Source organism: Physcomitrium patens, chromosome 3, assembly GCF_059467195.1.
Source record: "Physcomitrium patens ecotype Gransden chromosome 3, ASM5946719v1, whole genome shotgun sequence".
Lineage (NCBI taxonomy): Eukaryota > Viridiplantae > Streptophyta > Bryopsida > Funariales > Funariaceae > Physcomitrium > Physcomitrium patens.
The window spans coordinates 13,311,110-13,324,537 of NC_143412.1; the positions used below are offsets into that span (position 1 = coordinate 13,311,110).

The following is a 13,428-nucleotide window of genomic DNA, read 5'->3' on the forward strand; positions in this document are numbered from 1 at the left end:
TTCCCCGTTCTTTGAGAACCGGACTGTGGAAGTATTGAGGACCGGAGACACCCGCGAACAGACAAGGACATGGTCTGGAAACATATTAACGCTGGATCTGTTGAGCCTCATCGTCCTCCTGCGAAGTCTGCGTCTCGGGGTTCGCTCCATTTTGACGAGAGCATTTGCAAGGCATGGAATGCGGACGAGTAATCCCCACATTTGCACCGCACGTGCATCGAACCTCTCTCCTGACACTCTAATCCAGGCAGGGTGGATCTTAGCGCTACCGAGCGAGATTTGATGCGGATTGGATGAGTAGAAGCTGTTGACGGCGAGAGGGAGAGAGAGAGGACTTGTATGCGGTCCCGGTGTAAGGACTAGAATGATTGGGGTGCGTGAGGGCCATGGACGAGTAGTTCTCGTAGCGTTGGCTGATTCGCGGAAGAGAAGCACGTGTTTCAAGCAAGCGGGAGCACAATGTGGAGCACATTCGAGAAATTGAAGGACAGTGTCACGCAGATTGCCTCGGATGTGCTGGATGCAGACGAGGAGCTTGATGGAGAGGGTGCATTTAATGATGGCGCAGTTGAGAGTCACTACCTTGGTAACCTGCAGGAGGCTCACCTTCATGAAAGCGATGGTGATGGTGATGGCGGACCAGCAGAGTTTCATGCCACCGAGGTATGCTTGGCACTGTGTGATTCGCGGTTTCTGGGGTCCAATTTGCTGGAGTGTTTTTTCGGGTTGTTGTTTTAGATTTTGATGTAGTTATAATGGGCTCGAGTTGCATTCTTTTGTTTGTAGGTGATTTCGTTGAGAATTTTCCTCCGCTGAGCACATGACGTGATCTGGGGAAGGTATCTGTGTAACTTGATTTCTAAGCAGTTGTAACCTAAATCTTTATGAATTAGTGCCTAGTAGCTGTGAAATTTTAATTCAAGATGTTTTCTTCTATTAATTGTAATCATCTAGTTTTACCTTTTTAAAGTTGTGAAACGGAATTTATGTTACGTTAGATTGAAAACCATCCGAAAGTTTATTGTCTGTAGTTGCTAGTTCTTCTAGTTCATGAATTGTTTCACTAGCTCATGCACGAACAGTCACGCGGCAATCTCGTTAGTCTTTCATTTCCAGTCCTGATGATTCTGAAGAGCAAATGCCTTCTTTTCTGCGTTGCTTTATACTGTATAACCCTGAATGACTTCATCCTTTCATGAAATGTGTGGTAAATTTCGTTTGCTCTGATTCTAATGCAGTTAGATTATTATAAAGACAAGGATGATGACCTCCAGACCGAGGTGAAAGCTGCAATGGCGAAGTACACTGGTCTTCTCGAAGAGAGAGAGGTAAAAAGCTTTCTAATATATAACACTTCTTATAAATAGAGCTCATGCAGTAATGCTACCAATTTCAATTGTACTAGTTTATGATTGCCAATGCTATTCGCGATTTGTATTGTCAGTTTGTAGTAATTAATCGTAGTCGTTGAGAGCATAAAGATCGGCAAGCCGTTATGGGGATGATATTTGTTTCACCATGTTTCACTGGAGGGAATCTTACTGAGTACCTTTTCGTTGTTGTAATCTACCTTTTGTGCTTTCTTCCTCTCTTTTTGGCTTCCTTAGCGTATATTTCTAGTAGCAAACATCGCCATATCTAACTTCGTCGAATGCTCTCAGTGAAACAGAGGCAGTTCACATCGACACTTGAGTTTATTTCTTTGCATGTGAAAGATTTCAGTCTCGGATTTAAGCACGAGTCATTTTGCACTTCATGGCAACTACGTTGTATTTTTTTTTATTTATCTCAAAACAATATATGGTTCTGTAATATTATTACTTGGACGTGTTGCTTTGTGTTGTTAGACAGAGGTCTCAATCCTGCGAGAAGAAAACAGGTTGCTGAAGGAGCAGTTGTTGCTCAACTGCACGAAGTTAGATGCCTTGTCAGAAGCAGTAAGTGGCCATGAACTAAATGAAAAGGTAATCTGAATCTCTAGCAGTCTATATGGATTTTGATTTAGGAAAATAAGTTAGAAGTGCTCGTTTTCTATTGGTTTTCACTTTAGTGTTACTTTTTAAGGATTTGGAGTGTTTCAGACACCTTCGTTTGATTTGGCCGTGTTATTTAAGCCATTGGAGTTCTCAGCAGACAAAATTGTGGCATCCAGGTTGATCCTTCGTCCTCAATATTCATTCAGGGTGATCAACGGTTCATTGAAGGAAATGTATGGTTTGTACACTGATCCATGATCTTTTAGGCCTCTTCTTCTTCTTCTTCTTCTTCTACTTCTTTGTTACTTACTCGTTCATTCGTTCCTTTATTCACTCATTCATTCGTGTATTATTATTATTGTTACTGTGCATTTTTATTTTTTATAAGTTTTTAAACCAGGAAAGCTTGAACTTGAAACTCCTTATTTCAATACATATATGCTTATTTCGTTTTGACATGTGCCAAATATTACCGAAATCCTCACATACAATTTCCACATTAAGCAATGTCTTTTCTAAAATGTGCTAGAAAATTAACCTGCCAAAATCGAGGTACAACAGCTTGTTTATATTAAACTGATTTGAGCATATAATCAGATTGAGCATAACAGCTGGAGGGTAGATAATGTAACCACACGAGTGCTGTTTTGTGTCCGTTTTTAATCTCTGTGTCTCCGTGTTTAAATCGGGTTGTATGAGTCTTCATTTTTGCGTTCTTCGTCTGATATTTTGACTAGTTCGTTTGTAGTAAATGATCCGTGAAGTTTGATAAGATTAGACTCATTGCAAGTGTGGATCGCAGGAGAAGCTAAATGAACATGTGGACGGTCCCAGGGAGCGACTTGAGAAAAGCAAAGCATTGATTGAGGGAACAGAGAAAGAACCTGAAAGTAGGTGTTCAGAGAGAAAATTTCAGGATGCTGATTAATATACTATGAATTTTTTCGTGAAGTTTGAAGATGGTATTATAAAATATTAATGTCGATGTTAATGTTTTTTTATTTGTAATAATCGGTATTGTTTTCCAGCATTTTTTTCGTCTTTTCTTTGAATGGATTAAATTTTTTCTAATTCTTCAACCCTCATTTGTGTCTGTTGTTGACCTTCAGCATCACCTTTTCTGGTTAGTATTGGGGGTTTCTGCTTGGTTTGTTATCCTTGGCGTTTTCCTTTCCCTTGCTGACCTATTGCTTTCTTTTTTACATACACTATCCATGTGTGCACCGTCTTAACTTTTTGTACTGCTTCAGAATTATTTCCTGCAGAAGTCTTGGTAAATTATACAATCATTTCAGACCATTTTGACACTCCGGAGACTCAAATGCTCAAACGCAACTCATCAAATGACAAAGTAAGTTGGTTAATGGGCGATCCAAATGTTGGTACATTTACTACGTACATTCAGAAATGGGCCTTACAAGTTCAACGCATTCACTTGCGTCGCTCATGTTGATTGATTCATATGTGACCGTTTCTGGTTTGTTGATTGCAATCGCAGGCATCTAGTGAATCTGGGGAATCTGTGCTGCCATTTCCGAAGGCGGAGCACACTGAAAGTGATAATTCAGTCAAAGAGCAGGAATTACACAAAAATTCTCTTGTCAAAGAATCACAGGCATTAAGATCGAGTGATGAGCAGGTAATCCTTTGAATGTCTTTGAAATGAGTCGAGTTTGCTTCCTTAATCATACTCACTGCACATAGTGACATGCATGCACCTACTTCGGAAGAATTTGTTGTGTAAACCGTTCTCTCCCATAAACCTTCAGATCAAGTCTTAGAAGCCAAGATCATTTTATTGGCTTCTTGTAGTCGCGATTGCTATATGTATTGCTTGTAGTTATCTGGTTTCTGGATGCAGGTGAGGTCCTTGTCTCAACGACTAAAATCCTCAGAGGAAATTTGCTGCTTGTTGCGATCGAAACTTGAAGAATTGTCACTTGAGCGAGACTCTCTTTCTAAGAAACTGGAGGATGCATTACTGGAATCTGAGAAATTGGAAGACATGCAGCTGGAGCGAGACACACTTTTGAAAAAAATGAATGAGGTGTCTTTGGAGAGAGACAAAGCATTCCAGAACTTGGGGAGATTAAGGCAAAATCTTCTAGACATGGTGCTCTAAAACCCTAGATACTGTTCAATAGGAACTTCTTTATAGCTCAGTGATCACGTTACAGGCATGAACGAGCTCAGGGCCTGTATGCATTCGCCTCTTATGGAAGGAAAATAGCCCTATTGATTAGGTTTCAAGATTTTGAGTATCTTGGTATGTTCGGGTATACACTGATGCAATTCAGCTACTATTTCTGATGCGTATGAGATAATCCCGCAGGAATCATCAACATCAGAGAAGATGGACAATGACAATATTCTTATTGGAGACCTTGAAACGCGCCTAAAGTCCGCTGAAGATTGTGTTGGCCAATTGCAGCGAGCCCTAAGCAAAGCTCAAAATGACCTGGCGCAGGCAACTAGAGAAAACGATTTGAGATCAAAGGATTCCAATGAAAAAATTGAGCGTCTAAAACAAAATTTACTTACGTGCTCTGAGGCTCTTGAGTCTAAAGACACAGAACTTGCGAATCTTCAAAGAGCTCTTGGACAATACTATGCAGAAAGTGACGCTCAAGTAAATGATATTTCTTTTACTCTGCCATAACTGGAGCGAGACAAGTAATAAGACTTAATGATATATATATATATATATATATATACATTTTTTTTACTTTCTTCGATTCACAATTTATTTTTACTTTGTGAAGGTTATGTAATATTCATGAAATTGATTCAGGAGCGTTTGGAATCGAAACATCGTACTGTCAGGGAATTGAATACCACACTGACAAGAGATTTGAAGGTAGGATGTTGTAGCAATTTAACCAGCAGAATTTATTTCGCGGATATGTTAGTTGTTTGGTCCTCATACGATTTTCTAAAAGTTGCTTGTACTAGCTGTTAAATTTCTTTCAGAGATGTTGCCAGCGGTCGTTAATTGGGCTTTCTAAAATTTTTTGTATATAGGTTTAGGGTATATGTCAACATCGTCAGTATTGACTCATCTTGGTTTAGACCTCAAAATGTCTAGTTTCGTGCACATATGTTTGTCCTCTGTCGCTTGTTCTCATTTAGCTGTGTTGATTGATGAACAGATTGCAGAGGGAATTATTGATTTGAAATCCAAGGAACTAGAAACAGTCACGAAGCAATTGGACAGTGCTAAATCCCAGAATATAGATTTGAAGAGCGATTTACACAAGCTGCAGCAAGAAGTGCAAAAGCTCCGTGCTGCACTCGAGCAGTCCATCACAAGCCTCAATCGGATGTCGTCTGACTCAGATTTCTATGTTGATAGGTCCTGTTCCCGACATTTCTTGACGCCCCGATCCATCTTATCTTTCATATATTTTTTACCTGGTTTTCTGGTTTTTGCTTCTTTTGATTCCTATGAAGTTTAACAATCTCAGGATATTTCACTAAGTTGTTACTTTCTAATCAGAATTTCTTGCACATGCTTCCATTGCACCTACCTCTTTTGTCGTTAGCTTACTTCATGCGTGTCACAGATTGTTGCTATCTGTTGAACCATCGTCTTCTGTTGATATGGACGTCCTTAAAGGTTTGTACTCTTTGCCTGTGCAGGCGCATTGTTATTAAGCTACTAGTGACTTACTTTCAAAGGCATCACAGCAAAGAGGTTTAACCATAACACTTGCCAATTGATATTATCGCAGTTTTTCTCTTTCAACTTTGATTTGCAAAAATTTCTATCACTTCAAAAACTGCATTCTTTTTGGCTCTCAGCTAGAGCTTTTGTACTGGTGTCGTCAAATGTGAGTCATTGTTCTGTAGGTTCTGGATCTTATGGTACGCATGCTGGGATTCTCGGAAGAGGATAAAAGGCGTGTTGGGCTTGCCCAACAAAATGCTCGATCTGGTGGGATGGTTCGTGGTGTTTTTGGTGTACCCAGTCGCATTGTTGGAGGCATTCTTGGAAGCTCAGATTCAGACACTTCTTCACTAGCTGCTCCTGGTGAAAATTCGGTGTGTGTCTTTCTTACGCCAGCCATTTTCCTGGTGAATTCTTTATGGCTGCCAGTCATCTTTCAAGCTTGACATTAAATATCTCAAGTATGTTTTGACATCATGGATGGAGGTGACCATTTTTGAAGTGTTAGCTGGGGCTCTCGGCAGATTTTAGTACTCAAAATCAAGAGAAATGGTTTTGTTTTTCAGTCTTTTGCAGATATGTGGATTGATTTCCTGCTCAAGGAGTCACAGGAAAGGGAGCGACGAGAGAGGGAAGGAGGCACTAGTGAAATCAGTGCTGCCCCTACGTCACTAATGGCCAATCTAACACGGTCAATGCCGTCGTCCCCCTCCGGCGGTCATCATAGACTCAGTAGTTTCTCTGGTTTTCCTTCCCTCTTACCTCCGAATCCTAGCAGGGGTTCATCTTCCTCTGACTTGCAAAGCATCTTAGCTGGGGATCCTCTTAACAATACTTCATCATAGCTTACTCCACGGACTATATTGTATTCCAGCTGCAATGGACTTGCAATGGACTTGAAAGATAGCTCAAGACTTGCTATTGCACATGCGCATTCTTTCGGTACCGAGTGTTGGATCTTGCAATTAGAAACTTCTTGATAGCAAAAAAAATTTGTCCGCCCTTCTATTAAGGCCTAAGTTTCTGGCTTGCTATGGAGCCCTCGACATCTGCTGGCGAGGTCTAGATCTTCAGGATGATTCCAGTCCACTTCTGTGCAGTATTCCTAGCGCGGTCACATCTCATCTGAATAAAGAGTTTTCAAAGGGTTCTTTTGAGCACTTTGGAAGTCATCGGCATTCTCTGAACCTCGGATAGCCTTTCACTTTAATTCTGCAAGCGGCAAGGTTTGTGAGAAAATGTAAAAATTGATCAAAACGGTTTGAAGATTGTGAAAGAACTATGGGAATTTTATGTAAGTTTGAACCATCTAAAGACTAGATCAATGCAGGAGTTTCTTCTGTGTTTTGACGATGTAATTCTCTAATTGAACTTGGGAATAACAAGATACTTCGAAATACGCCGAAGTAGGAACCTTCCTCCATAGTTGAGTAGATCACAAGGTTGAAAACCAGCTACTACGTTCATCTAGCGGTACTAATGAGTACCTACATAGCCCATTAATGTCCTTCATTGCCGCAGAAGAATAAATTCCACAAGAGGCTGCTGGTCAGATTACACTGTTAAGAATGAAATAAGAAGAAACACAAAACATGAAACATGCGGAAAAAAATGTTTCAAATGATTCATTATTGCTGAGAAGGTACTTCAAGTTCTTCCAAGGAATTAATGAATAAATTAATGGCTTAAAATATGTAAATTCTTTGCTTTTGATTGGTCCGTAGCTATCTGTTGTGCCAAGTAAAATTGGAACAAGTAACTTGGGTTTGTCAGCATATTTGGAGAGTAGAGGAATTTAAAATGTGCTCAAACAAATACTTCTCTTTAATTATTTTTTACTTTTTTCTAGAAAATATCAAACTACTAAGTAGAAGTAGGATTGAAGATTAATTGAAACATTTTATATATTAGCACCCGAAAGAAAATACACAAGTAATAATCAGACCTGGCCATAAAATTTATACAAATCAACAATTACTATACCGTAATAAATGAACAGTCTTTTCCATGAAATTTATAAGGAAGTCACGGTTGGTTTATCCACAAATTTTCCAGATTGGATGCATTATTGTGCACAAAAAGTTTGTCTGCATGGATGAGCCAACTTTTCTTTCTCTGCTCTACAATTTTAACTACTTGTTACATCTTCGACATACATTGTTGCGGGTAGTTCACAACTAGCTGATACTCGGTTGTGCCACACAATTTCCACTGACGACAACGTCATCTGGAAGTGGATACTATTCTTACGTACTAGATTGTCGCATGTGGGTAGAGATAACATGTCGCAACAACGAGAAGTGTAGATTGAAATGTGATGATATGATTGTGTACAAGATCACATGTTTGATAGGAGAATAGGTTAAAGAGAATATGGAGGGCTTCGTTCATATACAAAATCTGTGCATCCATGGTACTTGCATCACACCAGAAGTGGATGACACTGAACACTTGTTTTCAAGCAGGCATGCATGTATTCGGGAGTAAATGTGGTGGTGCACTTCCATGGCGGTGATTGAACATAGACACAAATTGAGAGTTGAACCCGTGAGTTTACTGCGAAGCTTCAAAAATAATGCACACGACTGCAGACAAAAACCGCCGAACAATAGGCTGTCTCTCTGTGGTATCAGGATCCAAGCGGAGTCTACACAATATCATGGCCTCGACTGAAGTATCTAGTTGGGCCTGGAAACCAAGAAGCCGCAGATCTGGACCTGCTTCTTGCTGTCAAATCCCAAGACTCTGACCCAGCAGCTGGGGAACTGCGTCTTGCACTCCTGGATCTCCCTCAACACCTGGGATGAGTCGGTGCACCCGAACATGGGCAACTTCCACATGGTCCAGTAGCGACCGTCGTAATAGCCCGAGGAGCCTGCGCCAGAGAAGTTGGTGCGGCTCACGGATCCAACCTGCCCCAGCACATTAGCACGATTCGATGTGTCAGTGACTTTAACTTTTTCGACAAGGGGTCTTAAGCATTCTCCCAAGGACTTGTGATTGTATTATCATGGTGAGGTCAATTTCTGAAGTACCAATGCTCAAAATTTCGTGTGATGAAAATCTGTGGCTATTTAGCGTGTGTAGTGGACCGTCGGCTTACCGTGTCAAATTCGATGCAGGGAATCAGGTTCTGCTGGATCATGTAGTCCACCTGCTTGGCAATCTCATCATCGGTCAGTGGGGGCAAGTACGAGAAGGTCTCGAACTTGGGCTGTCCAATCGGGTTCCACACCTGTCCAAAGTTTCACCGGTTCTCAGCCAACATCCCAATATTACCACATCACCTCGGCGTTCATTCAACTTATATTACCGACACCATACGACACAAGAAACGTAGTCACAAGATAACCAGACAGTAACACGACGAATAGTAGCTCAGCTCCCTGAGAACTCAGTATACCTGCATGCATTGCACACGGCTGCCATTCTGCACGGAGCTCAAGGTCTGAGCCTGGGAAGAGAACAAGGTAGCCGACTTCAGACCAGAGAAGGCCTTGACGGAGGTAGAGTCGCGGGAGACGGCAGCAGGCGAGGCTGCGGCCAGAGAGACGGGGGCCACTACAGACGAAGCAACCGCGGACGCCATTCCTACGGACTTGTCGTGCTCTAGAACAGTGAAAAGCGCGAGGACTGAAGCGACAAGGGCGAGGAATGCAGTGAGCGATTTCAGAGTAGCAATGGCTGGAGCTGCGGCATTGTTAAGTAGTGAGGGCGGAATCTAGGACCATGGCGGCCATGCCCCCCTTACCTGATCCCCATCGCTCCCTCTAATCCTCACCACAGGTTCCACAAGGGCGTTTGCGCTTGGGATCGGAGGGACGCGTGGCGAGTCCCCCAGCGGGAGTCGATCCCCTGACTGGTTATTCTCGGGTAGTGGTCCTCATCCATCCAATCTCCTGCGTCGATGAACGCCCAACATACGCCACGTCGCTTCACCGGAGCCTCACGTTCCATCTGGCTCGCAAAAAGTTGCTTTATTTTTTATTTTTAGTAAACTCAATCAATCGTGGATGTCATTCTTGTATATTATGTAATTTTCTGAAGAAAAATGGGAAAATATAATATGTTGAAATGAAATCAGGAAATTTATTCAAAAATCTCTGAAAAGCAAACTACAACTTTTAATTTGCTTAACTATAAAATTGTTGTAATGAATATCTGCTGGTGCATATGCAGAGATATACATGTATATATATATATATAGAGAGAGAGAGAGAGAGAGAGAGAGAGAGAGTGTGTATGTTCAGGGTTTAAATATCAAATTAATTTTGTTTCTAGAAATTGTTGTAAGACTTGTGTTAAGAATATTTATCATCAATGTGTCTCTATATTTAGTTATATATACGATTTTCTAATAATTATATATTTTTATTATCTGATGAACATAGTAAATAGTCACATTGAAAATAAAACTATACATGTTTGTTATATACAAAATTTACATGCCTTAATCAAAGTGCATAGTTTTTTCTGAACTTATTGAACCTTGTAATCCTTAGACTAGTGCATGATTGTGTATTCTAATGACATATGACTTTGTTTTGGCATCAATTTCTTCCATTTATTAATATTTTTTGAAAAACTTTACAGATCATATTGTTGAAGTGACCTTACACTTGTATAATCAAACCCTACTCATTTTTATAAAACCTCGACATTAATTTGAAGACAACCATACTACAATCGTAATAATAAAAAAATTGGAGCTTTATTTAATATTATGTACAAAGTTTAATTTTCAAGATGGCTTTTTTTTTACTATTTAACATTTAGTAGTTGTAATAAATCATCACAAAGTCATCGTTGTTTATTTTCAATGAAATCTGCAATATTCAATTGAGGAAACTATTAATTTTTAGTTAAAATCTTCAAAATTAAATGAGTTATTACTTTCATTATTAAATCTCGAAGTTGATGCATGAACTATCATGTCCATGTCAGAATGTATCATATTGCACTGATATCTTAATTTTTATATCATTATATCATAGTTATTTAGAAAGATGTATATATTTTTATAATATTGATTTTGAAATTATGCTTGTTTATTTCTTGTCAAAATTACTAGAATACAATGAAATCTAAATTAACCATGTAGAACAAAATATTGTAAATTTTAATGCTTGTAATTTTTTTTAGGTTTGATTGTGAAAGAAAAGTGGTAATGAAATTTAAATATAAACAAAATTAGAAGGATAAATACTTAGATTGATCCAGTACAAAGCCAAATATAAAACGTATAGATACAAATAAAACAATCCCAAGTATATATCCAGGATTTTTTAAATTGATTTCCTGTATTTTATGAAAAATCTATTGATCAAATCAGCTTAACTTTTCAGTTAATTCTGTGCACATTTCACAAGAAGTGTACAAGAAATTATTTTTATGAGGGCTCTTTATAATTCTTTTGCACATAATATGTTAGAATTGTTTATTAAATGCTGGTATTCACTGAACATTTATAGATCATGTTGTGTGAATTTGTTTTTGAAAACTTTGTTGCAGAAATTAACATATATTTTACGTTTGAAAATAACGGGATCTTAGAAGTAAAGTTGTTAAGCAAAAAATTTGTAAAATCTATAGAAGTTTGTATACATATCTCATGAGCAGTTCATGGTTTAGCTTAATTCACAAACTGCTAATGAGATTTATGCACAAACTTCTATATTTATTTCTAATGAATAAAAAGGCCCATATAGTCTAAAAGGGCCCATGTATATATTACATATGCGGTATTAGAAACTATATTTTGGATACTAAACAGATGAGTCCCATCAACATTCAACTGGGAAATTCAAACTCAAATGAAGTGGTGCCTACGGCTGAACAATATCCAAAGTGACGTTGGTAAATTTTCATCCACTCCAACGGATGGATGATGACAAGTGACGAACGCCATCCACGAACTTGACGAACGAGAACGGCGTCATCTGCAGGGATGCGGGACGAGTCCCCTGGAAACAAAACCATGGGCTCAATTGCAATGCGGTGTTGCAATGGCATTGCGAAAGCGGACGATGGACGCGCTCATTCTAATGCATCCATGTGGATTTGAGACGTCCACACTTTTGCGTCCCGCACCTCCGGTTCACCGACTCGTCGCTGGCCATGGCGCTGTTAGTTTTGAACACCGTCATGTGCACCTCGCAAATTTGTCAAATCAATCATAAGTTGCGGAAGTTGCGAAAAGATCCGGCGCCTGGTCTCGCCTGGTCGAATTTCAGTACTTGTGGAGTGAGACGCGGTGCGACCAATGCTGGTAGAGGCGTGAATTTGAAGTGGGGGATGAACGCGGTTGCCTCGGCGTCTGTTGATGAGGGCATTGCGGACGCGAAGAAGATGATTGACGAGGTTTTGTTGAGCAAAGGGAGTGACGGTGCGGGACAGTTGGCGGAAGTGTCGTGGGCTTTGTATGCGGATGGGGAGACGAAGAAGCTTTTGGCTGATGCTGTGACAAAGCTTAGTGGTTGTCGAGGACAGGACTATGACGATTTTTTGAGATCCGTTGAAGTGCATGGCGTTTGGGAGGTTTTCTACGCTCCTCACATTTTCACGTGAGATGATTGAACTCTCCTGTTGGATGTCAAATTGGTATCACGATGAGATTTATGCCCTAGTTTTGGCACGATGCATTCAGTATGTATGAATCAACTAATCTATTCTCGGTCTAATGACTAGATAAATGGATGGTGATCACTTCTAATTCTGCTGCAGATTATCGAGCATGTTGGTGTCGAAAATTAGACCCCTCCAGTATGTTTTAACTGAATCGGGCTTCGAAAGCAATGCGCGGTACTTTAGTCCATTGTTTGGAGAAGGATGGTTGAGTGCATCTGGAGATTACGTGGTAAGGGACGAGAAAACAGTAGACATTGTTTTTAATTCATTTTGGTCGGACAGTGGCCGCGATAACTTGCAACCCGATCCCAAGAACGAGGTATGTCCATCTTCGTTATTGCCAGCTTGTCGATGCAGTCTGCAAATGTATGTCAATCTTGCCTTTCTGCTCTTTCCCTGGTGGTGAATTTCTTTGTCAAACCGTCAATTCGTGCAGGGGGCTATGCAACGAGTCATAGTGAATATCCTTGGGAGAGCTGCTTTCATAAAACCATTATCTGTATATCCCGTTCATTATGTGGATGCTGATGTTGTTGTATTTGAATTCACTATTCTTAGAACGCTAATTGCAGCTAGAAAAATGCGACCTGCTTAATGCTGAATAGCAGTAAAAAGAGTATCACTGTGACAAAGGAATCAAAATGTAGGAATACTAAGCATGATTTGTGTTATAAGTATTTAAAGTACTTAGTCTGAAGGAAAGCAAAGAAATGGCATGTTAATCATGTTTGTTGTTTATTGTGTATTTTGTAGAAGTTTATTGTATATGGTTTTAATGTACTTTTGATTTAATTTTTTTGTTTATTAGTTTGAATTTTCTTGTGATTCTTAATAAGTTATGGTCCATCAGGTTAAACAATAAATCTTGTACATGTTTTTGAGGTGGAGAAAAAATTGATATGTTGAATATTTATGATATTTTATTGTGTAGGAGGTTTTTCTTTTATGTTTTGTTTTTTGACACAAATGAGGTGTGCCCATTGTGATAACTCTACTAAGAAATATCTAGGCCTTAATACATTTTCTAGAACATGATTAGGAACATACTAACTACAAAATTATACTTATTAATCATTAACTAAGCTTCTTATTTTTGAAATGTATCATAAACTATTAAGTGATTTTTTTTTTTATCAATTCAATTTTCAAAGAAGTATA

The 13,428-nt window shown here is 39.4% G+C and overlaps 3 protein-coding genes across 6 annotated transcripts; 2 read left to right on the forward strand and 1 right to left on the reverse strand.

Annotated features, from left to right (window-relative positions):
• Nucleotides 1-111: 111 nt before the first annotated feature.
• On the forward strand, nucleotides 112-6,830 carry LOC112279251 (uncharacterized). Of its 3 annotated transcripts, none has more exons than XM_024513493.2 (15): nucleotides 577-663; nucleotides 787-839; nucleotides 1,239-1,328; nucleotides 1,848-1,964; nucleotides 2,153-2,209; nucleotides 2,779-2,866; nucleotides 3,227-3,327; nucleotides 3,475-3,615; nucleotides 3,838-4,089; nucleotides 4,309-4,605; nucleotides 4,768-4,833; nucleotides 5,126-5,328; nucleotides 5,616-5,670; nucleotides 5,826-6,017; nucleotides 6,210-6,830. In XM_024513493.2, the coding sequence occupies exons 3-15, from the start codon at nucleotides 1,293-1,295 to the stop codon at nucleotides 6,486-6,488; spliced, it is 1,884 nt and encodes a 627-aa protein (XP_024369261.1). In that variant the 5' UTR covers nucleotides 577-663; nucleotides 787-839; nucleotides 1,239-1,292; the 3' UTR covers nucleotides 6,489-6,830. The 3 variants fall into 3 exon arrangements, with proteins under 3 accessions (XP_024369259.1, XP_024369261.1, XP_024369262.1); XM_024513494.3 differs by having other exon boundaries at nucleotides 578-663; nucleotides 1,243-1,328; XM_024513491.3 differs by lacking the exon at nucleotides 787-839 and having other exon boundaries at nucleotides 112-663.
• Nucleotides 6,831-8,175: 1,345 nt separating this feature from the next.
• On the reverse strand, nucleotides 8,176-9,305 carry LOC112280678 (ribulose bisphosphate carboxylase small subunit, chloroplastic). Its single transcript, XM_024516449.3, has 3 exons — nucleotides 9,047-9,305; nucleotides 8,747-8,878; nucleotides 8,176-8,555 (listed from the first exon to the last, which is right to left on the reverse strand). The coding sequence occupies exons 1-3, from the start codon at nucleotides 9,230-9,232 to the stop codon at nucleotides 8,322-8,324; spliced, it is 552 nt and encodes a 183-aa protein (XP_024372217.1). The 5' UTR covers nucleotides 9,233-9,305; the 3' UTR covers nucleotides 8,176-8,321.
• Nucleotides 9,306-9,556: 251 nt separating this feature from the next.
• Nucleotides 9,557-13,015, forward strand: LOC112279599 (uncharacterized). 2 transcript variants are annotated; one of them, XM_024514207.3, is made up of 5 exons: nucleotides 9,557-9,832; nucleotides 10,237-10,424; nucleotides 10,786-12,206; nucleotides 12,367-12,589; nucleotides 12,707-13,015. In XM_024514207.3, the coding sequence occupies exons 3-5, from the start codon at nucleotides 11,761-11,763 to the stop codon at nucleotides 12,863-12,865; spliced, it is 828 nt and encodes a 275-aa protein (XP_024369975.1). In that variant the 5' UTR covers nucleotides 9,557-9,832; nucleotides 10,237-10,424; nucleotides 10,786-11,760; the 3' UTR covers nucleotides 12,866-13,015. The 2 variants fall into 2 exon arrangements, with proteins under 2 accessions (XP_024369975.1, XP_090104974.1); XM_090248848.1 differs by having other exon boundaries at nucleotides 9,557-10,368.
• Nucleotides 13,016-13,428: the final 413 nt, after the last annotated feature.